General features: G+C 29.8%; 3 protein-coding genes across 6 annotated transcripts; 1 reads left to right on the forward strand and 2 right to left on the reverse strand.

The window, feature by feature from the left end:
* Positions 1-380: 380 nt before the first annotated feature.
* Positions 381-23,672, reverse strand: LOC123299439 (larval cuticle protein 65Ag1-like). 4 transcript variants are annotated; one of them, XM_044881764.1, is made up of 3 exons: positions 23,600-23,672; positions 22,382-22,788; positions 18,453-18,462 (listed from the first exon to the last, which is right to left on the reverse strand). In XM_044881764.1, the coding sequence occupies exons 1-2, from the start codon at positions 23,612-23,614 to the stop codon at positions 22,426-22,428; spliced, it is 378 nt and encodes a 125-aa protein (XP_044737699.1). In that variant the 5' UTR covers positions 23,615-23,672; the 3' UTR covers positions 18,453-18,462; positions 22,382-22,425. The 4 variants fall into 4 exon arrangements, with proteins under 4 accessions (XP_044737700.1, XP_044737698.1, XP_044737699.1 ...); XM_044881765.1 differs by lacking the exons at positions 18,453-18,462; positions 22,382-22,788 and adding an exon at positions 381-793 and having other exon boundaries at positions 23,600-23,668; XM_044881763.1 differs by lacking the exons at positions 18,453-18,462; positions 22,382-22,788; positions 23,600-23,672 and adding exons at positions 382-793; positions 1,831-1,909.
* Positions 12,485-14,486, reverse strand: LOC123299407. Its single transcript, XM_044881759.1, has 2 exons — positions 14,410-14,486; positions 12,485-12,953 (listed from the first exon to the last, which is right to left on the reverse strand). Exons 1-2 carry the CDS (start codon positions 14,425-14,427, stop codon positions 12,519-12,521), a joined length of 453 nt encoding a protein of 150 aa, XP_044737694.1. The 5' UTR covers positions 14,428-14,486; the 3' UTR covers positions 12,485-12,518.
* LOC123306025 (endocuticle structural glycoprotein SgAbd-5-like) lies at positions 19,682-20,994 on the forward strand. Its single transcript, XM_044887888.1, has 3 exons — positions 19,682-19,696; positions 19,783-19,943; positions 20,787-20,994. The coding sequence occupies exons 1-3, from the start codon at positions 19,682-19,684 to the stop codon at positions 20,992-20,994; spliced, it is 384 nt and encodes a 127-aa protein (XP_044743823.1).
* Positions 23,673-25,655: the final 1,983 nt, after the last annotated feature.

Genomic DNA, 25,655 nt, shown 5'->3' on the forward strand with positions numbered 1-25,655 from the left:
ATCATTTTTTGTTCGCGCGATGTCGATGAGGAAAAAAATGACCATGAACACACACACACACTCACACATACACACCCTCACACACCACACATACTTCTTCTCATACCCATGAGAATTTCCGATACTGAGAAATTAACAATCAATCTCACTAATATACGGTTAAGTTACATTAATTAAAATTGTAAATTTTATACATTTTTTATATTTTATGCTACGATTTATGTATCAGATATGTCTTTAGAGATGTGTGATGTGCAAAAAAATAATAGCAAAATATTCGTCGCATAAACTTTTTATAGCGTAAGGCGCAAATACAGGATTGCACATATCATGATTGTGAATGTAAAGTGAAAATATATCAAAGCATAGGTATATATACACATATAAAAAATTTTTATTTATAATAACAGTTTTTACAAAATTTAATCAATTAAATAGCCTTTGATATAGCACCTAAGATTCTGGGCGCAATTTCTTCGTCTTCGGCATCAGGAGCACGTGGTAGATGATCACCTTCTGGATGGAATCCAGTTGCATCAGCTGTATAACGTACAGTATATTCCACACCATTCTCAACAAATGAGAACAATCCTTTGACTGTTATTGATGGAGCTTCCCCACCAGCATCTTCTAGCTTTCTAGTTTCTTTGAAATGTGTTCCATCATTTAGTTTATAATTAAAATGATAATTTCCATCAGTAGCATCATGTCTATTTACTTCTTTGACAACTTCGACTTCTGATGCTGGTTTAGCAAAAGTAATTGCAATAAATGCAAATGATAATACAATGCTCTGAAACAATATTAAAACAACATAACAAAGAGAATAACGTGCTTTTATAGGCAATAATAATGAGAGTGATATGATCCAAACTATATGAGGCGCCCTAATTTTATTATACACTAATATACATGCTACCTGTTTTTCTGTATCACAGTGAAACATTATAAATATTATTTACAGACAGTATTTTAATATTATCGTAAATTTATCAGATTTTACGCAGGAAAAAATGTTTTCTCGACTCAAGAATATTAAAGAAGTACGAGCACGGTACGTTAAGTTAGCAGGGCTATGAACAACTTTGATGATGAATATTGTTTTTTCCTGATGAAAAGTAAGAATTAAATTGATTGATATCTGACTTGATTTTTTAAATACTGAAGACTGAATAGTTGAAACGAAACTTTCAACTTTCGAAAACTAAATCAGATACAAAAAATTTTATTATAACTTTCATCTACTTTTGTCAAGAAAATTAAATTTTTTGACAAATCTGACATCCCTTTAACACTGATCGTATACATCCATAATGATGTCGGTTGACGAGGATTTTATTTTTTTTAAGTAGGTAGTTTTTTTCCGATTTCTTTTGTCAATTTGGGTTAAAGTTATCAAATAACCCGCCTACCAACCGCTTTTCCATAAAACCCAATGTTGAAGAGTGTATACTTTTGACGTTAATTAATTATTTAAATAATCGGTCAAAATCCCTCAAATTTTTCAAATGCATGTAAACGTATTTAAACTTTATATATATAAAAAAACAATCTTGCTCAAGAGTGAGTCAAAGATTGTTGAATCAGAAATTTTTTTTTATTGTACAGCGGCTTGTGTGCTATTATGTCGATGGCGGTACAAAATTGTACAATTTTTGGGATTTAAAATGATAAATAAACTATGTTTAGCCGCGAAATAGGAGATTACAGAGCCAGCAAAATAGTTAATATTGATATAATATTAAATAAATTTTAGTTGGATAATATGTTTAGAAAAAACTTTCATTTAAAATAAGCTTTAAGGTAATTGTAAATTAAAATTAAACTCACATAATGTAATTTCATTGTTAAATTTTCAGGATTTTATTCAGAAGAATATTTTAATTAATCTATACACACATTCAACGCCGATAATTTTCCTATATATATATTGAATTTTTTGTTTATAAAAAAAAACTGTTTTTTATGAAAACCAGTTGAGTAAGTACTCTTTTTTAGAAATAAAACGATGGTAGCGCATAAACTGGCGGGGTCATATTTAAAACCACAGTCTTATAATCCTAATAGTAAAAAAAATTTATCATCCTTTATTTCAATGCGTACACATTATACTTTCCGTACAGTACAATAAAACTAATCTGAAACTGTAATTGATCAATATTTCCAATAATTCGACACTCTACAGCAATCGAAATTGGAGAAAACAATTACCAAAACAACTGATTTTTGTGAATAATAACTTTGTCCTTGGGGAGAATGTGTACGCCTGAATCGACGCCATGTTGTTGCAGCTTGTTTTTAAGATTGGCTAGATTTAAATAATTTTCTTTTATTCTTTTTTCGATTTTTTTGAGGTAATAAAATGACAATTTACTCAGCTTACTATCCTAATGTGCAATTTATAATTTATTCAAAAATTGAATGTATGTTATTTTTCCTTTTTCAAGTAGGTATTTTAACATGGAAAAAACCATTTCGAAACATTTATTTCTTTTTTAGCGTTTGGAAAATCACACGCTTCTCTGCCTCAATCTAAACATATAAGAAGCTTTGTCCTTAATGACTGATTGATTGACTGACTGATGGATCAATTCACAGCCTAAACCGCTAATCGTAAAAACTTTTAGGGTCTATTTTTTGTATGACGTAAGCATCCGATAAAAAAGAATTTTCCGAAATTCTACCTTTAGGGTGAAATAGGGGATGAAAGTGTGTATGGAAATACGTCATATTAGAGTCCACCTACTTAACCGATTATAAAAATTCTTTCAATTTTGTCAGTAAATAACATGGGCAGTATTTTAAATTTTAAAAAAAAAAAAGGTTTCTATGTTAAAATAAAAATGTATGAATTGTATACAGTGGCATCCAGCCAATAGTGATGCCAGAAAGTCAAAAATATGAAAAATTGCGCCAGTGACAACTTTTGTATGATACTTTTTCGGAATTAAAGTAAGCTGAAAGTCTCTTTTGCTTGAACTATTAACTTATTATTATTTATCATGTCCAAAGACTACTTATAGTTATTATTATTACATTTCAAGACGCCAACACTGTCTTCTTCTTAATTGATGATTTAATTGAATTTAATAAATGTGTGACCTTCTGCTAAGGATATTTTTCTACTAAAATAAATATATTTTGACATAGCTAAGTAGTAGTCATATTATTAACATTTCAAAACCAAAAAGTTACATTGTTACTTTTTGATAATTAATCCATTACCTGAATAATGAATATTTAAATAAAATTAATAACTAATCACTAAGGTCACATTTTTCTTTCATGTGATGATAATGAAATGGGATATTCGTATTTGCATATTTCCAACAGGAAATATTTACATTAAAGGGCGGAAAGAGGAGCCGGTAAGTCAGTATTACTGCGAGAATTTCTTTTAATTTACCTCAATTCAATTTGGTAGTTCTATTGAAGATATTTTGACATAAAAAGACGAACTGCTGCGATTGATGATTTAACACCAATAGGTAGGTACTCCCGTGACATTAATTGAGCCTAATTATCTACTAACTAATTAAGGGACTTTGCTGATGAGCAAAAACTTAAAAATGTCGAAAAAATAGGAAATTCTTCTATACATCCCCTCCAAATTGCTCAAATTAACCTCACTTGAATAACATGGATTCGCCAAGTATACAATTCTGGGCGTATATACCGAATTTGTCATTTAAATGGCCAGGGGCCTGTTGAATGGCAATGTTTACGGGTATATGACAAATTACCCATTAAACCATCAATTGTAATATTATTACCGGGGAGTTCTAATGAATTAGATAGAGATGGAATGGAATGGTACTATAGACCCCTTATATCTTTTGAATTTTGGGAAGGAATCTCTGGAAACTATACATAACGCAATTGAATATCGTAGAAATGTACCGTAGAAAGGTACGGTCCAGTTATTGGTTTTTTTAACGGATGAATTTTTTTTTTTTAGATATCGTATTTGACTTGTTTTATTGCTTTAATTTAATCAAATGAGGTTGATCTGGAATTAGGCACTACAGACGGACGACTCAAAGATACTTTTCAACTTACAGTTTTCCAGATCTTATATAGTCTAACACCCGGCATTAGGAAAATATTCCCTCATTTGTTTATTAATTGTAAATAGGGTATCGTACTAAATTTTAATTATCACTTCAGATAAAGAATTCTCACTTCACAATAGAAAAGTGAAGTTGGTATAAGTAGTAAGAATCGTTATTAGTATGCGAGATATATGCGTGTCACTAGTATATACGCCACAGTGACGTCACAGGTGGGTTTCGTCATAGAGGCTACATATAAAAATTTGTTTTGCTAAAAGGAGCTTATAACTTCTTCGTTTTTTAATCAATTTTCATTTCACTTTCAAACTTTGTCGTGGTATCAAGTCTAGTTTTACATTTTTATGGGTAATATGGCCAATTCAACATCGGGATTATCCCCTATTGAAAATAGCATTGAATAGGTTTATTACAATATAAACAAATTAGGAATGTAATCTCTGCCACGATAGCCCTGCTGTTATGAAGATTAATTTATAAATTAATAATAAATTAAGAATATTACCCTAAAGTATAAAAGGCAACGCTGTTAATTATTTCTAAGTTTACCTACAGCCTCACTTACCTGCTTACTTCAAGCTGCAGATAACCGTTTATATAACTGTTATAAAGGAAAAGTACTTAAAAAAAATGACAGTAAAATAAGAAAAAAAATAATAACGTTATAGTTGTTTTAATGATTATTAACTTTAATTGAAGTAAAAGGAAGCAACAAACAGTTAGTCAAAACCACTTTTTGGCAAAAATCATCTGCATTAGGCAAAAGTACTTTTGACTGTTATTTCAATCAATTCAGTCAAAAGTACTATTGGCAAAAGCCTGACATCAAAAGTAATTTTAACTGATTTTTCCAGTTCAAAGTAGTTTTTTCTGGATAAGAGTTTTGACTGTAACATATATAACATTACCAATAAATGAAACAAAGTTTTCGATATTTCTAAGTTGAGTATATAATCTTGACAGAGCCCGTGAAATGGTATAAACGTGACAAAATTAAACTCCTCTTTTCAAACTGGATCAGTAGTAATCAGGCATTGCGTTCTAAGCGTGCCCGTACGCTGAGACTTACTATAATACCTGTTGTTTGTCCAAGAAATAAAAATATCTAGTACTTAAAATGGGTAGGTACCACCCAGAGTGTGAGTTAGCCCCACCATGTATTGGGTTAAAGTAAATTCTTATGTTGTTTCAAAATAATGAGATCCTTAAAATTTATCCTTCAAATATTTTGGAATATAAAAATTATAAAAAATATATAAAATTGATATCACCATTCTAAAATTGTTCTTAGTTTAGGAATACTACTTACGTCATAAGGGGAGTAGGATGTCACAAATAAAACAACACTTTATTTACAACATAATATAATTATTTTACTTTTTAAATACGTTACAAAGCTTTGGAAATAGCACCTAATATACGAACTTTAAGGACTTCTTCTTCTTCTGGAACAACTGAATCAAAAAGATTCAGTTCTGTAGTAGTAATTCCATTATCATTGTCTAAGTCTGATTTTTCATTTTTAATTTCACCACTTATTTCTGAACTCAGTTTTGTTTCATCTTTTGGATTCTTTTGTACATCAGTTTTATCATCTGCGGGTCTTGCAATTGATATTGTAAACAACGCCATTAATAAAATTATTGACTAAAATAGAACAAAAATTAATTAACACCTTCGTTCAAACATAGTTTTATTTTTAAGTCACTTTGAAACTATTCGATATATTTTTTAGAAATCTCACTTATTAATTACTACTTACATATTTCATTGTTAGATTTTCCTCGGAATATAATTGTGATATTTAATGATGTACCTTTTTAAACGAAAATGATTAATTTTTAAAGTGTTTATATACAATAATTTATTAATAAAAAATGTTTTTCCTACGAAACCATCAAATCACTTGCATATTCATATATTTCAAAACTTAATGATTTTTAACAGCTTTTAGTTTAACTGAATTAGACTTAATTACTATCATAATAATGCCAAAACGAAACATCTGGTCTCATTGTACGAAATATTTGAAACGATTTTATTTTCTTTTTATCGCTTGGGGACCTTTAACAGGTTCAAAAATTACTTTTTACTTTTATTATTTCGTATTACGCACATTTGTAATTGAAAATATATAGTTGGGAATTTTTGAATTTTTGAAAATATACAGTTTTGAATTCATAGGTACATGCCAAATGAAGCGAGAATAGAAAATCAAATGAAAAGAAATATGTGCCAAATGAAGATAAAAAGCGATCAGAAATCTTACGACCCAAGAGGTATCTTGGAAAAAGCTAGCTAATTTAAAAAAAAATGTAGAAGGTACAAGTTATATGCATCCAAAACAATGTACTAATCGTACTTTTTAACTTGTGAATCTTAAGAGGAAACCGTTTAATAATTACGTACGTACCTATACCCACGTTTAGAAAAATCAATTCACAAAATATACTGTTTGAGATTAATCCGCCAATCACTCTAACTAAGTGATAGTTGTCTATTTTGTAAATTGTTAGGTACATTTTTTAGGTTTTATTTCAATTTAACTTATCGATTTTATCATTTTGCAAACTTTTTTGGTTGAATTCTCACAAAAGTAAGTAACACTAACTCCCCAAATTATGGAATAACATTGCCAAAGACTGTTTATACTACACCATCTGATAATTCTCTAATTTATCTATCTATTTCTTCATGATAGTCGTGTTTCACATGAAAGTAAAATTATTAATAATTTTAAGAAGAAATAATAAAATACCTAAATGATCTGTAAGGTTTTTAAAGGTAATAATTATAAGATAATTAAATTGTTTGGTATTCAATTCCTTATTTCTTTTCATACAGATAATATGATTTATTAACTTGAAACAACAACGTAGTTCACAAATTTTTTTTTTAAGTCAATAAAAAATAAATATAATACCAATAAAAAGTAAAATTTAATGAAATAATTAAAAAATAATAATAATAAATTGAAAATCAAAAAACCCACTTTTGTAACTGAAAACAAGAAGTGGTAATGAAACTGGTTGAGTCACTGTATAAAAATAGTAGCGGCTGAGAACCGAAGCACTAGACCTGATCTGGAAGACCTGGGTTCGATTTCCTCCTACTCTGTAATTTGTTTGCTACTTTCTATTAGTTTATAGGAAAAACGTCATGTGCGATAGTCAATTGAAGTGTACAATCTCGCCCACATATGTTATAACATATAATAAATAAATGTATAGCAAATTTTATTAAAACATCATGTATACCGGGGAACTACACTGATAAAAAAGTACACGGAATCAATTGAAACAAATAGACGTTTGGCTTTGAAATTCCCCTTACCTATTTTATAATATATTCCAAGAATTGGGTAGCAATTGACTACTAGAATATTTCCTTTAAATTATGAAACGAACAGTTTCTCAACGTAAAGTTGTATGTTTTTAAGTTTTAAAAAAGATTCGGGCTCTCACAGGATTTGGAATGTTATATGTATCTATCGTTTTTGATACCTGCTTTGGACTTAAAAGTAAAGGCCGCGTATAGCCTACAGCTCTCTCCGCGTATAGCCTACAGTTATTTTCTCTTGCTTATCTCCATTCTATAATACTCGAAATAGGGGTAGGGATTTTTTTACACGGGTCAAATATAAGAGAAGAATTCAACTTTTTTCAATGTTCTACCATCTTGATTCATTGAGGGTATCTGAAACGATGGCCATAAATTGTATAGTATTCACAATTTTACAGAAATCTTTAATTTATGATTCAAAATAATGCTAGTAGATGACGCAGTGAAATGTCATAATTTAAATTTTTTAAATTATTTTTTAAAATTTTTTTAATAATGTGTTAGTCTGACGTAGGAGCTATATTATTGTACAGTTTCATTCAAATCCTTTCACTTATTTTTGGGTGAAAACGTAACAAACACACAAACAAACACACAAAAATCCTATTTCCACATTTATAATTTACAGGAATTTTGTTGTTTATATCTTAAATATCGAATACGAAAAAAAAATAAATTATAGACAGAAAATGATATATATTTGTAGTTTAAGTACTACTCTAACCAGAAAATGTCAGTAAAACCCTCAACAAGGTTTTTAACTCATAGTTATCAACAATAAGCGGCTTGGATCGTTTACAGTAGATAACAATAAGTTACTTTAAGCTACCCCGTTTCACTTCATAGAGGGAGAACAAAGCACTCATTTTCATCGAACATTTTAATAAACACCGCAAACAACACATCTAGCCAGCAGCATGGTGAAAAAATTAAACGTGTAATAGAAATCCTAGATTTGAAAAACGGTTCTGAAAGCAAAGAGTGAACTTTGCTACTGGTATCACAGAATACCTATTTACATTTAATTATTGATTACTGGACACTTGTAATTTTTTGTGTATATTTAAACGCATGATATTTGATCGAAATTATTAATCATTCACTTTGATTTGATTAAAGATTACGTCTAAACATGTCTTGTTAATACTTGAGAAAAGGTGTAGGACCTAGAATGAAAGTTTACATTTCTGGGTTTTGCAAAGCCTTGCATTTGAAATAAATTGTTCCTGCTAATAGCGCTGTTATTCTTCATTAATTTTTTTATTCCTAAGTGCGTTTTTGCGATAATATGTTAAAAATGCCGCATTAGAAAAGTAGAGTACCTAATATAGAAAATAAAATTTTACGTAAAAAATTTCTTTGATGTTTTTGGATATGATGTGCTTTTAATGGGTCAGAACTTAATATTTAACTATATTAGATATTTATTTAACATGGTTAGTTGTTTAAATATCCTATTTATTGAAATCTGTTTCAATTTTTACAAAATCAAGTATAATAGTAGCCTTTCGAGGAAGTAAATTTTTTTACTGAAAATTACGAAAAGACACTATAATTTTATTCTATTCAAATTGGTTCATTAGTTTGGCTAGCTAAACGCCTTCTAGCTTTAAGCACTAGAATGCGCTTATAAAAGTATATTAGTACGCTAGATTTTGTTGGCTAAGTTAGTGTCTATGCCAAGCTACAGTTGAATTCATGCAAGTTTCCACCAATAATTTCTGATTAAACCCCCTTTTTGGTCTAAGGGGAAGTAATTTTTGAAATATTGCTTAGGCTATAAACAAATTAATAAAAATAAACAGAAATTTATTGAAATAATTTATAAACAATGTACAATAATTTGTTTACAAACTTATTTCCATGTTAATTCTACTAGATCCATACCCTCTTCAATACAGAAACAAGCACCCATACTTCATCAACTAAAATAAATCTTTAAAAATTTCAAATGAATCTTAAGAAGACTCATGCTCATGTTCTTTTCTAGCTTTGATTCTTTCTTGGAAAGCACCCAATATGGGTTTAGCTCTTTCCTTTAGAAAACCAAATACTTTCGAATGCTCTTCTTTAGAATCATCATCGGATTTTTCGTTGTCTTTATCGGCTGGTTCTGACTTGGATTTAGGTTCATCGCTCTTTTTAGAATCAGTTGTATCCTTTTCTGCAGGTTTCGCATATACAATTGCAAATAATGCAATTAATAAAATTATTGACTGAAAAATAAAAGTGTAAGAATCAGAATCAATTTTTTAATGAAATTAAAAGTAAAGTGTCAATTGATGAAAGTTAAGTGTCAACTACCGTAGAGGAGGAGAGGCGTAAAACTTTCAATGTAAAACTTTAAAGTCGTAGTCGGTTTTATCTTCATAGTAGGCGTACGTGTTCATACAGGTAGGCTGACTATGAAGCACATAATCGCTTAGTGTTGTGAATCCCTTTCAGAAACCAAAAACCGCCATTATGCGCTCTGTGTCGGCAAGTCGGTTATAAAAGTTACTAATCATTACCTGTTAAATGTTTCACTTGACTAAAAATATTTATTATTTAGCGTAATGTCATTACGCATATGAAAGAGTGAATTTTGAAAATATTGGTGTACTGAAGTCTTTCAATAACAGTATACTTTTTAGTAATTGGAGTTAAGTAGTATCTTTTAACACACCTTTGATTAAAAATAATAAAACAATTAAAAATAAAGAAATATTACTTACGTATTTCATTGTTCGAGTTTTTCTAGGTGATATAAAGTTATAGTTTTTAATTTTTGCTGTTTTTGAGAAGTGGCCTAAGTATAATTTGTATATATACTAAATTTTAGTTATAAAAAAGTGCTCATTTTTAGATAACCTCCCTTTGACATGCATAAATTCAGTATTCAACAGTGTTATAAAGTAAGAATCATTTGGTTGCACGACACATAATTAGAATTCCATCACCTTAACTTCAGCCTAATTGTCTAGGCATTCAATTTCTCATCAAATTCAAATACACTCGACATTATCGCATTAAAAAAATGTTTTTTCCATTTAAGAGCGTCAAATTTTTGGCTTAAGATTTTTTTTGGACAATTTTTACAAAAGTAAGGCCGTGTTTTGTATCAAAAATTTTCATAGTTAAACGATCAGCGCGGGATGAAATCAATAAATTTTCCTTTTGGCTGCCACCAAAATTTTTGAAAATATTAACTTTTCCCGGCAGACTAAAAAATACTTGACGGCTGTACGGTTTATTTTTGGTGGAGATACCGAATTCGAAATTAAAAGGAAAATAAGAGCCTTTTAAAAAAAGGAAAATTGAAGAAGGTTGGAAACACTAATGCTTAGTACACACCGAAGGATGTGTAGGAGCTCGTGGTCTTAGTTTAATCTTCTTGCTCTTTTTAAAATCAGTCGTATATTTCTCTGAAGGGCTCCCATTTGCTCATAAGGTAATCAATAAAATTATTAACCAAAACATAAATATGTAAGAGGTACAATTTTCTATTAAATTAAAATATAATATTAAATATAAAATAAAAAGTGTCTCTTAAATTGAAAATACCGGTGGTGCGCGCGGGGATATTCTGTGAGTGGAAGTTTTCAATCTAAAGTTTTGAAGTTATAATAAGAGTTTGCTTATTATGCATCGTTACTACGATATATTTAGTCTCTTAAATAGAGAAAGTATCCTTAAAGTAGACATTTCAAATAACTACTTAATTTTAATACAAAATTTTGTTGAAGTAACTTTTACGCCTTGAAATTCTATAATAATTTGTTATTTTTGTTCTGCATTTAAGTGTCTACAGTGAGATAATGTATTTGTAAAGATGAATAAAAAAGTAGCCGCGTTTAATAAAATAAGCAGACGCTTTCTCTGTGAATTTAATGCATTCACACATTAATCATCCCTTTACTAACTTCAGAAAAAATATATAATGGGTAACGGGTGTCAAATTAACAAAACAAGCGGACTTCTTGTTTTTTGCTGTACAAGTCCAATGATAATGGAAAAATTAACAAAATGGACTGCTTTGTAGATTTTGGTGGTATTCATAATAATATAACGACGAAAATATTATGCTGGGTGACGTTTGCCATGTGAATTGTTCTTATTTAACATATTTCGTGTTACTATAATTTTCATCACATTTAATCGCTAAGACGTTTGTGTTAGCACAATTGAATGATCTAATATATAGACATATCAAACTCAACACCCTCTCTCAATCAGGTAAATTAAAGGAATGCAAATATTCTTTAAAAAATAAAAACTGAATTCATCCGAAAAAGAAACATGTCTACATGAAGGTAAACAAAGTATTTTCTCAGAAATAAAACCAAATAATTATATGAATACTATAATTTGAATTTGAAATGATATAATAAAACCAAACATTTATAAATTCATTCATTTTGACCTTCAATTTAATTGTTATCTAATTATCTATCTTATCGTATCATTCTAAATAATGAGTGTGAACAGCAGACTTTAATCAATCGTTAGTGCACACCTTTTGTTTAACGACAATCGAATATATTTGTATTTAATGCCCAATCGAAATTGTAGGCAGTATTTCTTTACGTTATAAAACATGATGTCAAATGATGTGCGCAATTTCCTACGATAATTCCTCCTCGTTCTCAAAAAGAATCAGAAACAATTGAAACCATTCAAATTTCCTCAAATAATTATTTAGTGTGCTTTAAGACCGGGTAACCGGTGACATCAGAAATACCGTTATAGCGGAATTTTTCAAAGTTTAAGCAGACTAACATAAAAAGTTCGCTAATTTCTGATATATCCTATCGAAAATATTCGTGCTACTAAATATGATAAATGTATGAAACATATGACATTTAACAGGAAATCTTAAACACATTAAGAAAAACTTGGTATGACTACCGCGATCACTAAGTTCACCAAAAATATATTGCAAACACGCTGTGAGTACTGCTAATAAACAAAAATAGTATTCCTATTTTTCAGATGCGGAATTTTTTTTTAAGCAAAATCTTTTTTAGCCTGGAATGTTTCTTTAATAAATACGCAAATTAATTTTTTTTCAATTTTATTTGATTTCAATTTTTCTAAACATTTGAAAAGATTTCTTTAAAATTATTTTCAACCTCCCTGTCGGCCTTGGACTCCTCTCTTGGCTGGAGATTTTACAATTATACCCAAAATTCTAGAATCTAGCTCTATTGGTGAATTCGTTCTTAAAAATGGATTTAAAGTATTCGTTTCATATTGAAATATATCATCATAAGCATTCGTTGATGCAAGAGGAGAATGAACTTTTGATCGAAATCCATTTTTATCAGCCACATATGACACATAATGAATTCTATCTTTTTCTTGAAATTCATATGAGCCATATACATTACTATTCTTATTTTCATCCAATTGACCATGACTTTCAACTTTTGTCCCATCTGATAATTCGTAAACTAAATCATACACTCCATTTTCCTTGTTTTGATTTTGATTTCTTAAAATATAAACTTCATTATTTTGTGCAAAGCCCGGTGTACTCTTCGTTAGAAGCAATACTGAAAACTGAAAAAATTTTTTTATTGATTTGTGGTTATTACTCTTCAATTCATTTAATACTAAAATACTTGGAAAATTATCAATGACTGACTAGAGCACTAGTTTTACAATTTGAAAATGTTTATAGTACCTATGCCATTTTTTCTCTCAAAGGACATGCTAAAAAATTAGAATAATTTAATTCTAAAAAAAAAACGTTTTTAACGAGACTTCATTTGTCAAATTATGATGGATAGTTTGGAATATAGGACAGAACAGACGAAAATATATACAGTTTAAACTATTTTGCTGTTATAGTTTCGTGATAAAGTAAAATAATATATCTATTTCTGAAAATTGCTAATTACGCCTTTTTATTTTATACAATACACGCTATCATATCGAAATTTGTTTTTCAATTATAACTTTATGTCCTCGACAGGACGTTATATTCAATTTAATGTGACGTCACATAGCCTTTAACCAGCGATTGATACAGACGCTGGTTTAACGTAACCTCATATGTCAAATTATGATAAGTAGCTTAGAAGATAAGAGGAAACAGATGAACATACATATATACCGGTCAAACACTTAACCCTCAACATAGTATAGTCGGGGTAAAAAATTTTAGCTAATAACAGTTTACGTAGGCTACCTATTCGTCATAATGATTGTTTAGATTTTTAAGTCAAGGACATCCAATTAAAGAAAACCTTTCGGAAATTTTAATTTGCTCATAATATAGCCGCCATCATCTTGGAGAAAAAGTATATTTCTCTAGATCTTGATACGTACTTAAAATACAAGAAAATAGTTATAAAGAAAATAGATTATGTTTTGTTTAACTATATAGAACATGTACTTTTGATTCGAACAATTTTTAAAAACTGTAAGGCTTGAGCTTAATTCCTGGTATCGATATATTATTTGTTTTAAGATCAAAAAGGGACTATAACACGGGATAGCATTATTGTATGGAACACAAAGTGTGTTATGTATCCAGCTGCTGTAACGCAATTCATTATTAGTAATCAGTATTGAAAAGCGCGCACAACACGTTTTTTCAACAATAGAACACATAGGATACAGTAATGTAAACCGTTATTCGAAAGTGCACGAGACGCGATAGCTGAGGCACGTAATGGGAATTATTCTATGGTGCAGGAAGCCTATGCTATGCAGGTATCTAATATAATTCTAAAATTTGATATGTTTTCCAGCTGTTTGACACGTACGCATAGTGAGATTTTTGCTAGAAAAAACAACGCGAATTATCATTTAAAAGCTAAAAAATAAGATACAAGTTGAGCATTATGCAACTGGTTATATTGTATTTGTTTAATTTTTGTATTACCTAATTAGAGTGTATCAATCACTGATTTGTTTAATCAATTTATGTTCAAAAAACTTGCCGCTAACACTATTTTCACTTTAAACCTTAAAAATAAATATAATATTTTAAAAACACAATAGAACTTACCATAAAGTAAACAAACATTCTGATCTTAAAACACAGCTTTTTTATTTTCCACAAGCCTTAAATATTCTTCCACCTTATACTTGGTTATACTAAAATTGACAATTAAAAAATTTGAGAAGACACTGAAAAATACTTTTAATAAATAGCCTTGAATTTTAAATAAATTGGAATATTTTGATTGCAAAATTAATTATTTTTAAAGAATAAAGTCACGCTTCTAGATTTCATATAATGTTTAAGTTGATATAATGTTTTAACGTCATAAAAATAACAATGACGGAAGACGTAGACTTATCGGCCTCGAAATCAAAAAATTCATAATTAAAAAGAAATATTTACTACAATGTTTTAATTAAGTCAATTTAATTAAGAATCGATAATCGATGGGGTATATCTCTATCGTTAGCATATAACAGTTCCTATAATTATGTTTCATGGCCAAAATTGAGAGAGCTACACTAATTCATATTTGGGTCTAACAACTTTTTTACTGCGCCGCAGCTTAAAAACTGTTTATATTAATGTTTTCATATTTTTTTCGTAAATAAAAAAAACCTTGTTACGCAAAATAGCTTTCCAAATTAAATTTCACCGACATATTTTTTCAAATATGAGCGGCAGTTGACCATGATGACCAATATGAGCGACAGTTCGGGCACATTTTAGGATTTTACAATGGACGTTTCACAAGCCATTTCTTGCATCCAAATAACATCCAAAATATAATTTCAATAAAAAAGCATTTAATACGCGACGAAAAGAAATTATTTCAAGATTTTGTTTATGTATAAAATTTAAAATAAGTGTTTTGTCAATTTTTCAATGATCTTGCCTTCTAGTAATAAACATTTGGCTTGAATCCTAAAAAGTACCGTTCTTAATTTACTTAGTTCTTATTTTCAGTCGATTGATTAAATTTATCTGATGAGAACGTAATTGAACATAATTTATCATCCATAATTTACAAATAAATTCATGTTGTAATAATATTTTCAATAAATTCAATAATATTCGTTACTTCCTTGATTGTATTTCCTACTTTACAAGGAGTTCCAAATAATACGAGTGTGATTATTACAAAACATTATTGTATAATATCACTTCCAAACATTTCTATTTTCGTTTTCACTCTTTTATCAATAGCTAGACACAAGCCAGGCAAAATTAATACCTAGACACAAGCCAATACTGTATTTCTTGGTTTCACCCACTTAGTGCTATGAGCTTTGGTCGTTATCTTGTGCCGAGTTCCACTAAGCCCCCCTTACACAGTGTTATACTATACTCTATCAAACCCTGGTCCACTGTGTCCCACCTTTCTTCATTTACCCTAATTGTAAACTTACTCGCATTAGTACATCAGATACACTTGGAAGTGGCAACGGAGGCCAGTGGAGGTGGAGGCAAAAGAGATTCAACTACTGCTCGCTAACAAAACAAACAATATTTGTGAAACTTTTATAACATAAAGTGCAAATTTATATGAAAATTTTTGATACCACGAACAAAATTTTTTGTTTGATTATAATTTGCTCTGTGAAGTTATACTGAAATAATTTTTCTTATGGAAACGCTTCTGGCAACGTTTTTAATGGACCAAAAATCAAGAGTTGGAGTTAAAAATTCGCAAAATAGGATGTTGACTACACGTAGTATTCTGCTTTTCAAGAACTGCAGTAGAATATTTTTGGAAAGTTGAAGCTCCAGCTGCATATATACAATTGCTTTATAGATGCTTAAGAGTCGCCGGTCTAGTGCTCTTAGAAACTAATTTTAGTTATAATTTGATAATTAGTTATTGGCTAATATACCTAAAGGCATCGAAAAATCGAGAACAATTGCAATAATTATAAAGAATACAAAAATAATGATTGTCCTACATCACAGTTTATGGATAGTAATTAAACACAATATTAATTATTGCAAAATAATCAAATAAAAATTACAAACTATTTTATGTATCTTCCTATTTTATTAGTTTTAAACTACAGATTGTTTTAAGTAATTATCAGTTATATAACTAAAATAGACTACTGTTGAGCAATACTCAACAAAATGATTTGTTTGGTCTGCTAAAAAAAGTTACTGGAAATTATTAATAACTTGGTAGAACTAGACAATTAATAACAGGTCGTTTGTCGATCTTAATAAAACCACTTTGTCGTCGAGTCAAATAAATTCAGGGGTTTTTTTCATTTGTTGATCAAGCATAAGCCTTTATCCCATAAAAATACTAGAAACATAAAAAAGGGCACTAATCAAAATTTATCCATATATGCATTAATAAAATTTCTAAATTAAGAATACCTTAAAGGATACGGAATAGTAAGACAATATGACAAGGTGTTGATAAAACTTTGGCAAATTAAAGTTTGCAATTACTTTGACTTAAAATTTGCTAATCTCGTAATATTAAAATAATTCAAATGTTGTAAAGAAAGTATTTAATCAATTTTAATACCATGCATATATGTAATATCCAAGGTATACTAAGTTTAGCCCCAAGTTTGTAACGCTTAAAAATATTGATGCTACGCGCAAAATTTTTGCATAAGTGTTCATAAAATCACCTTATTAGTTCATTTTCGGTTATCCGCCCGTCCGTCTGTGTGTCTGTGAACACAATCACTAAAAAACGAAAAAAGCTATAAAGCTGAAATTTTTACACTGTACTCAGGACGTAAAAATTGAGGTCGAGTTCGTAAATGAGCAACATAGGTCAATTGGGGCTTGGATCCGTAGAACCCATCTTGTAAACCGTTAGAGATAGAAAAAAAGTTTAAATGTAATAAATGTTTCTTATCAAAAAATAAACAACTTTTGTTTGAAACATTTTTTCGTAAACATCACTGTTTGCCCGTGAGGGTGCAAATTAGGCGTAAATTGTATAGTATGTATTAATATGGGAATATCAGTTATGTATACTCAATTGCACAAAAAATGCATCAGATTACATATAATATTATATGTAAAAAGAGCTTTTCTTTGTGACATTAAGTATATGTGTGACATGTATGTATGTGTAATGTGGTAGAGTAACCAACACTGTGTATGCATGGTATATATATCCTTTAATCCCATGGGGAGCGTAGGGTCTTTATTTAAACTTTACTATTGTGAATTTTTATTTTATATTATGTTATAAAATTATTCGAAATTTACTAGCTTTCATTGACCATAAGGGCCCCCGCAGACTGCAGACTTTTTATCGGCCGATAGTTTGGTCGGCTTCTTAATCAGTATGGAGAGGAATGCATATGCGCACACTACAGCGATTTTTATCGGCCGATAAAAAAGTTTGATGTGGTACCCAATTACATTCAAACTTATGTGTCGGCCAACTATCGGCCGACTGTTTAATCAGTATTGGGGCATACACGATCGCGCATACATGACGATTGTTTAGTCGGCCGATAGCTCAGTTCGCTCTGTGATTTGGCTCTTCCACAGGTATAGGAAGTCTTAAATTTGTATCCTCCTTCGCTATTGCTGGTCCAATTAGCTTGAAAAGTTCATTGAAGCTGGTAATGCTCATTCAATAATAGGCGGAAATTTTTTTCGGGTAATCAAGTAATTGGGAATGCATAGTGTAAAATTTTCCACTAACTAATCTATCACTGAGAATGGGATGCACCCGATACTCTCGGAATCTCTTGTTGATTTTCCTCCTCCGGAGTATGATAAGACCAATAATTGGACTAGTTTGCGCCCTGTTCACCAACCAAACTGTTTAGTTGGCTCGGTGTGCGCACTTTCAGCCCAACCCGACTAAACTATCGTCCGATAAAAAGTCTGCAGTCTGCGGGGACCCTAAATCATATATTCTGTAATAATACATGTAATCTATTTGTGAATAAATAATCACCAAAAGTTTATGAAGAAAATACAATTGCATAATTTTACATTGGAAAGTAACTGCGACAAATAAACATTTTCAAATGTTTCCCAACATACTGATATAGCAACCTTGAATCGATGGCATTTATAAAATTTTTGAGATTTATCCATAAATGGATATTACAACTTAAGAATCGAGGAAACAAACAAATATAACTTTCACATTGCAAGATTAAAGCGGATTGAAGGCCTAAAACTTACACTCTTAAATAGAAAATCAAAAGTGAATTAAAAAAATTAACAATCAACGATAATCTGGAATATACAGGCTACTCGAGGAAGAATAATAAATATTTTAATTCCATATTCAGAGACATAAAAACGAAAAAGTTCCTCTTATCCTCCTTTCTTGACTCTACCCAGTATTTTTTGGTGGAGTCCTTTTTCCATTGCTTTCCCTCACACTATAGTGATCCACACTATAATGCGGATCTAATGGCCACCATGTATAGCTAGTGAACCATTTTGTGTCTTAAGCCTCACTGTTTCCCTGTGGCCATTTTGCAGGTGTACACTGCTCGTACGCTCGTACCCAACAGTAGCTTTCAATTCAGAATTATGCCTAGATATTTCTCCGATAGTTTAAGACTGACTCTCTTCATATTTGGGACGGTTAAGGAGGGTTTGTGTTTCGTTGTAAAGAGTACCACCTCTGTTTTGTCTTGGTTTACTTGCTAGCGCCTATTTTAACGTTTTCTTCGAGACTCAGTCTATTCATGAGTATGAAATCAGAATATTTAAGACTCTGTGGCCACTTTTTCTATAATAATGCTTGTCAAATATTATATAACAGAAATCGTTAAAATACGTTCTGTAAATAAGTAAAACAATCTGAAAAGATCATAAGCAATTGACTGATTATTTAAAGATTTTATTATAAAACTTAAAAATTGCATTCATTGCATTAAAGGTGTTTTAGTGTTGTCTTTTTGGTGTGTAGTAAGTGTGAATTTGACATTAAAAATAAAATTAATTTTTGCGGCATCATTCATCAGGCGCGAGATAAAATAATAAAACAATGTCTGTCTACTCTATAGCAAAGATAAAAAAGAATAAAACAGTAACCATCTTGTAAAGTATATAGTTGTGCATAGATAGGTACTACACAATAGTTTTTAACGAAACAACTAATTAATTAATAATTAGGCTATGAGGAAGACACATAAAATGACAAATGCCTACCTATCTGTACCAAACAAAATAATTTCTGGGGAAAGATATTTGTTACAACAACAAAATACGAAAAAAAAATTGGTATAAAAACAGTTGAACGTAAAACAAATGATTATATTCTAAAAATCTCTATCATTTAGTCATTTGTCTTTTTTTTTAATTATTCAATTGTTTTAAAAAATAATAACTAATTTATTCTAAAATGAATTCTTTTGTGGTGAGTTGGTCGAATATTTGATTGGGAAAAGTGTATTGTGTGTTCAGAAAAAGTTGTTTCAATATGTGAAAATTTGTGTGTTGCAGGCATTTATTGGTTTACTTTTATTGGTTACTTATGTACAAAGCCGTCCAACCGATAGTGATAATAGTGGTAAATCGTCAACAAATCGTAAACCAGAAAAAGAAATTGTACCATACATTATTCATTATGAAAATGATAAGAGTGAGGAAGGATACAACTTTGCGTAGGTTTCAACTTTTTCATCGTTTTTTAAATTTTATGAATTGTTATTCAAGACGTTGCTAATTATTTTTAAATGTGCGAAATTTTTTTCGAAATCTAGTTTCCGTGCATACAGGCACAAATCGGTAAAAATACTCTAAATCTTTCAAATACAGGTTTATGACAAAAAGTGCTATAAGTTTCAAAATATATCGAAAATTTGGTTGTTTATATACATTCAAAAAAATTGTGTATTAACGTGTATTATTTTAGAGGTCACTATGTCATTACACATTAATGTAGTGTTTCAAACATTTCACGCAGTATCGCTTTTGATTCCGAGAAAATTGGGGGATTTGTAAAAACTGGTATAATTGGCGGAAAATTTGAGTAGCCGTAGCTTGACAATCATCTCGAAAATTTAATTTCTAATTTTTCAACGGGAATTTAAAGTATTTTATCGTTTTGTACTTACTGGTTTCTTGAATATGCAGAAAAAGGTGATGGTACTTCAAGAAAACAAAAATTCAAAATGACGTAAAATTGTTTTCATCTATTTAACTATTCGGTCAGTTGTAGGCTTTATGTACATCGATTTCCTTTCTGTATTTTCGTGAAGTCAATTAAAAAATGAGGAGGACCAATAAAATCGTTAAATATTTCACCATTTTCTAATCTAGTAGCCGGGCTAATATTATAACGTTTTTAATGGTCATACAAACCCCGACAAAAGATGTTCTGCATTTAATTCTGTAATTATTGGATGATGATAAAAAAAATTCCAAATTAGAACTACTTAAGGAAATTAGAAACAAAAAGATACTTTTGAAAAGTTTAATAATTGATTTTTTTTTATCAAATTCAGCTATGAGACATCTGATGGGATTGCTCGTGAAGAGGAAATGGAAATGATGAATGCTGGTACTGATGACGAGTATATTATAATGCGTGGAAGTTATTCATACGTAGGACCCGATGGTGTTTTGTATACTGTGTCATATGTTGCTGATAAAGATGGTTTCCGGCCAACTGGCCCACATTTACCTACAAGTAATTTAATTCGAAGAAAATAAATTAGTTGACTGCGATTAATATGAATAAGTTACGAAAAACACATTTTTTTTTTTAAATTTTTGTTACAAATATTTTTATAAAAATAAACAACAATAAAAACATTTTATCTTTCCTTTTATATACTCCTGACCCGGGCGTTGCTCTTTTTTTTTTTTATTTTTCACAATGAGGCAGTATGAAATTACATGTTTTTTTAGTTTACCTATAGTTCTATCCATTTCTTTTATTAAACAAAGCGCTTTTTAAGAATGATAAGGAAAAATAGATAAAATTCAAAATGAAACAAAATTTAAAAACAGAATTGAAGATAATTGTACTCGTCAACTCAAACTGAAACGTTACTTCAATCCAGCAACATGCTCGCTCAATAGTCTAGCCTACTTATTATACGTACAAATATTAAAACAGTTCTATTATTAAAGTATCTTTATACATTACAGTCTGCATCAATTCCGAAAGTTCTGATTTCTCGCAGACTTGTTTATGAAGTTATTCCAATGAATAATCCTAAATTTTCAAGATTTTTCGATTTTTGACAAAGTTGCGTTTAGCGCTCGAAGTCACAAACTTCATTATAATTATTTATTAGACCAACATCATAAACAATTCTGCAAAAAATCGGAACTACCGGATTTGATGCAGACTACTCCGTACTTTCAAACGACAAGGTTACTGTATTATCTGTGTATTTCTAATTATTTTGTGATTATATTTTTGGTTTGTATAAAAAATTCTAATGTTGTGAAACCTCATTAATACGACACAATTCGACACAAAGGTCCTAAATTTTATAAATTTGTAACTTTTTATGATACCTTTTATTTTACAAGACTTAAATAGATAAAAACGTGAAACAAAATATTAACAGCAGAATATTCCAATGTCATTAATACGACACAATTACGAAGGTCCTAAATTTTATAAATTTGTAATTTTTTATGATACCTTTTATTTTACCAGATTTTAACAGATAAAAATAAGAAAACAAATATTAACAGCAAAATATTCGTTGCATAGACTATTTATAGCGTAGGTAATGGTGGGTCCACACGATAACAACTTCACACAGACTTCTATAGAATTTTGTCTGCGCAACAAATCAGTGCAAACAAAAAGGTAAAGCCTGAGTTATAAAAGTCTGAGCACGGAAGTTGGAAGTATTCCCATACTAATGATAAGTCTGCACATACATTTCGTCATCACATTCACATCAACATTTTTACTCAGACTTTCAGTTTGTACAGATCTGTACAAACAATAGTCTGTATCGTTGGACCCACCGAAAAAGGAGGAAGTAAAGGATTGCAACTGTAATTGTGAGTCTAATAAAACTATAACATAGTATGGGTACATAACATAAATAAATCAACCTGGTCTTGTTTCAACAAATTTTTTATTTATAAATTACAGTTTTTATAAAATCTAATCAATTAAATAGCCTTTAGAATAGTTCCTAAAACTTCGGGCGAAATATCGTTTTCTTCGGCATCAGGAGCACGTGGTAGATGATCACCTTCTGGATGGAATCCAGTTGCATCAGCTGTATATCGTACAGTATATTCCACACCATTCTCAACAAATGAGAACAACCCTTTGACTGTTATTGATGGAACTTCCCCACCAGCATCTTCTAGCTTTCTAGTTTCTTTAAAATGTGTTCCATCATTTAGTTTATAATTGAAATGATAATTTCCGTCAGTAGCATCATGTCTATTTACTTCTTTGACAACTTCGACTTCTGATGCTGGCTTAGCAAAAGTAATTGCAATAAATGCAAATGATAATGCTATGCTCTGAAACAATATTGAAGCAACATAACAAAGAGAATAACGTGATTTTATGGGAAATAGTAATGAGAGTTATATGGTCCAAACTATATGAAGTCCCCTATACTTTAATTATTGCGTGCGAACTGAATTCAAAGCTTCAACTGAATAATATACGCGATCCCTGTTTTCCCGTATAACAGTGAAACATTATGAAAATTATTTACAGACAGTATTTTAAGTAGTACTATTAAGTTAGCAAGATTATGTATTAAATTTTCAACTTTGATGATGAATTTTGTTATAACCTGGTGAATTTAGACGAAAAGAAAGAATTAAATTGATCAATATCTAACTTTATTTTTGAAATGCCGAACTAGATTGAATTATTAAAACGAATTTTTAAATTTTTCATAACTGAACTAGAAACGAAAAATTATATTCTTTCTTTCGTCTAATTTTGTCAAGAAAATGAAATTTTTTGACAAATCTGTAATTACTTTAACACTGATCGTATATATGATTTTTTTAAATTTCTTGATATTAAGGTCTTAACTTAAAATAAAATATTTTTTTCCCATTTTCTTTGGTCAAATTTGGATTAAAATGCCTTAAATTTGTAGAATTAATTTCCGCTATACCGCATTCGATTATTCGATTTTTAAAGATACATTAATTCATCCACTGCACATGTTACTCAACAGAAATATGAGATGACAGAGTCAGGAAAATAATTAATTTTGAAATAATATTACATAGATTTTAGTTTTAATTTATTTAGAAAAAGCTTTCATTTTAAAGAAGCTTTAAGGTAATTGTAAATTAAAATAAAACTTACATAATATAATTGCATTGTTAAATTTTCCAGAGGTTATTTAGAAGAATATTTGAATTAATCTATACACAAATTGAACGCCAATAATTTTACTATATATATATATATATATTGAATTTTTTGTTTATAAAAAAAACCAGCTGAGTAAGTACTCTTTTTTAAAAATAAAACGATGGTAGCGCATAAACTAGCGGTGTCATATTTGAAACCACAGTCAAATAATAATAATAGTTTAAAAAAAAAAATTGTCTTCCTCTATTTTAAATTCGGGCCTTATACTTTCAATACTGTTCAATCTCACTCATCTGACACTTCAAGTGATCAATACGACCAATAATTCGGCACTCCACAGCAATCGAAATTTGTGAAAAAAATTACCAGAACAGATGATTTTCTTGCTAATGATGATATTTATTATGATTTTTCTTTAAAATCTAGTGATTCGAACAATAATCCGGGACCTTCTAGTTTTTAATAGTGCCGAATTAGTGAGATTGTAGGCTCTTCATTTGTCTGTTACCAAAAAATGCATCTCAAATTTAAAATAAAAAGTTGAAGCTGTGTAGCTCGCCAGTTTACCTCCAGTCCAAAAAGGAAATGAATCATCTACTAAAACAAGCAGTGACAAGATGCCATGACGGATGACGGTAGCCTTACACAAACAGTTGAAGCACTGAAAGAACTCACCTGATCATAATCGATTGTAATCCCATGGAATGTGATGAATAATTTCTGGAAGAATATATACACCTGAATCGACGCCATGTTGTTGGAGCTTGTTTTCAAGCTCAGCTAGACTTGTATAATGTTCTTGATTGTTTTAAGGTAATGAAATAACAATTTACTAAGCTTACTATCCTAATATGCAATATATACTTTATTCAAAAATTAAATGCATGTTATTTTAATTTTTCATGTAGGTATTTCTCTGCCCCAATCTAAACAGCCTAACAGCCTACACCGCTGATCGCAGAGACCTGAAGCTTTTGTGGTGGGCTTGACGTATGACGTAGGCATCCGATAAGAAAAGATTTTCCGAATTTCTACTCTTAAGAGGGTGAAATAGCGAATAGAAGAGTGTATGAATGTCCGTCATTTTTGAGCCCACCTATTTAACCGATTTAAAAAATTATTTCTCCTATAGAATACTACATTGTCAGCAAGTAACATGGGCTATATTTTATTTAAAAAATTAGGGTTCTATGTTAAAATAAAAATGTATTAAGTGTAAACCAGTGATCCTAGAAAGTCGAAAATATGTACTTTTGTATGATACTTTTTGGCAGTTAAAGCTTACTTTTTTATTTATTTAAGAAAAACTGAATTTTCAATGCATATTTTCCATTTGCCAAATTTTCGATGCAAGGTTATTGACGTTATTGTGGTACATTCTATCAAGTACCTATAGAACCCAATTTTCATCGAGTTTGAAAAATTTTTAAGCTTAAAATTTTTATTGCTTAACCATTAACTTATTATTATTTATCATGTCCAATGGCTACTTATGGTTATTATTATTACGTTCCAAGGCGCCAACACTGTCTTGTTCTTAATTGATGATTTAATTCAATTTAATTGTGTGTGACCTTCTGCAAGGGATATTTTTCTAATAAAATAAATATATTTTGACATAGCCTAACCATAGCCATAGTATATTACAAATATTTAAATATTTTGATAATTAATTCATTAACTGAATAATGAACCTATAAAATGCTTTGTCCTGGATGACTGACGGATCATTGCAGAGGCTAAACCACTGATCGTAGAGACCTAAAACTTAGAGAATGTGTTCTTTGTATGATGTTGGCATTCGATTAGAAAGGATTTTCCAAAATTCTACCCCTAGGGGGGTAAAAACAGGATGCAAATTTTTTATATGGAAAACCCATGTTAATAATTTTATAGACAAATGTATACATGTATATAGATACATGTTCGCATGTTTGTCATGTCACTTTAGTTTTCAACTTCATGAGGTTTATATATATTTACAGAGACTTTGAATTTTTCTTCTCACAAGCGGTATTTTTGGAATCATTATTTATAAACTCAAAGT

Source organism: Chrysoperla carnea, chromosome 1, assembly GCF_905475395.1.
Source record: "Chrysoperla carnea chromosome 1, inChrCarn1.1, whole genome shotgun sequence".
Classification (NCBI taxonomy): Eukaryota; Metazoa; Arthropoda; class Insecta; order Neuroptera; family Chrysopidae; genus Chrysoperla; species Chrysoperla carnea.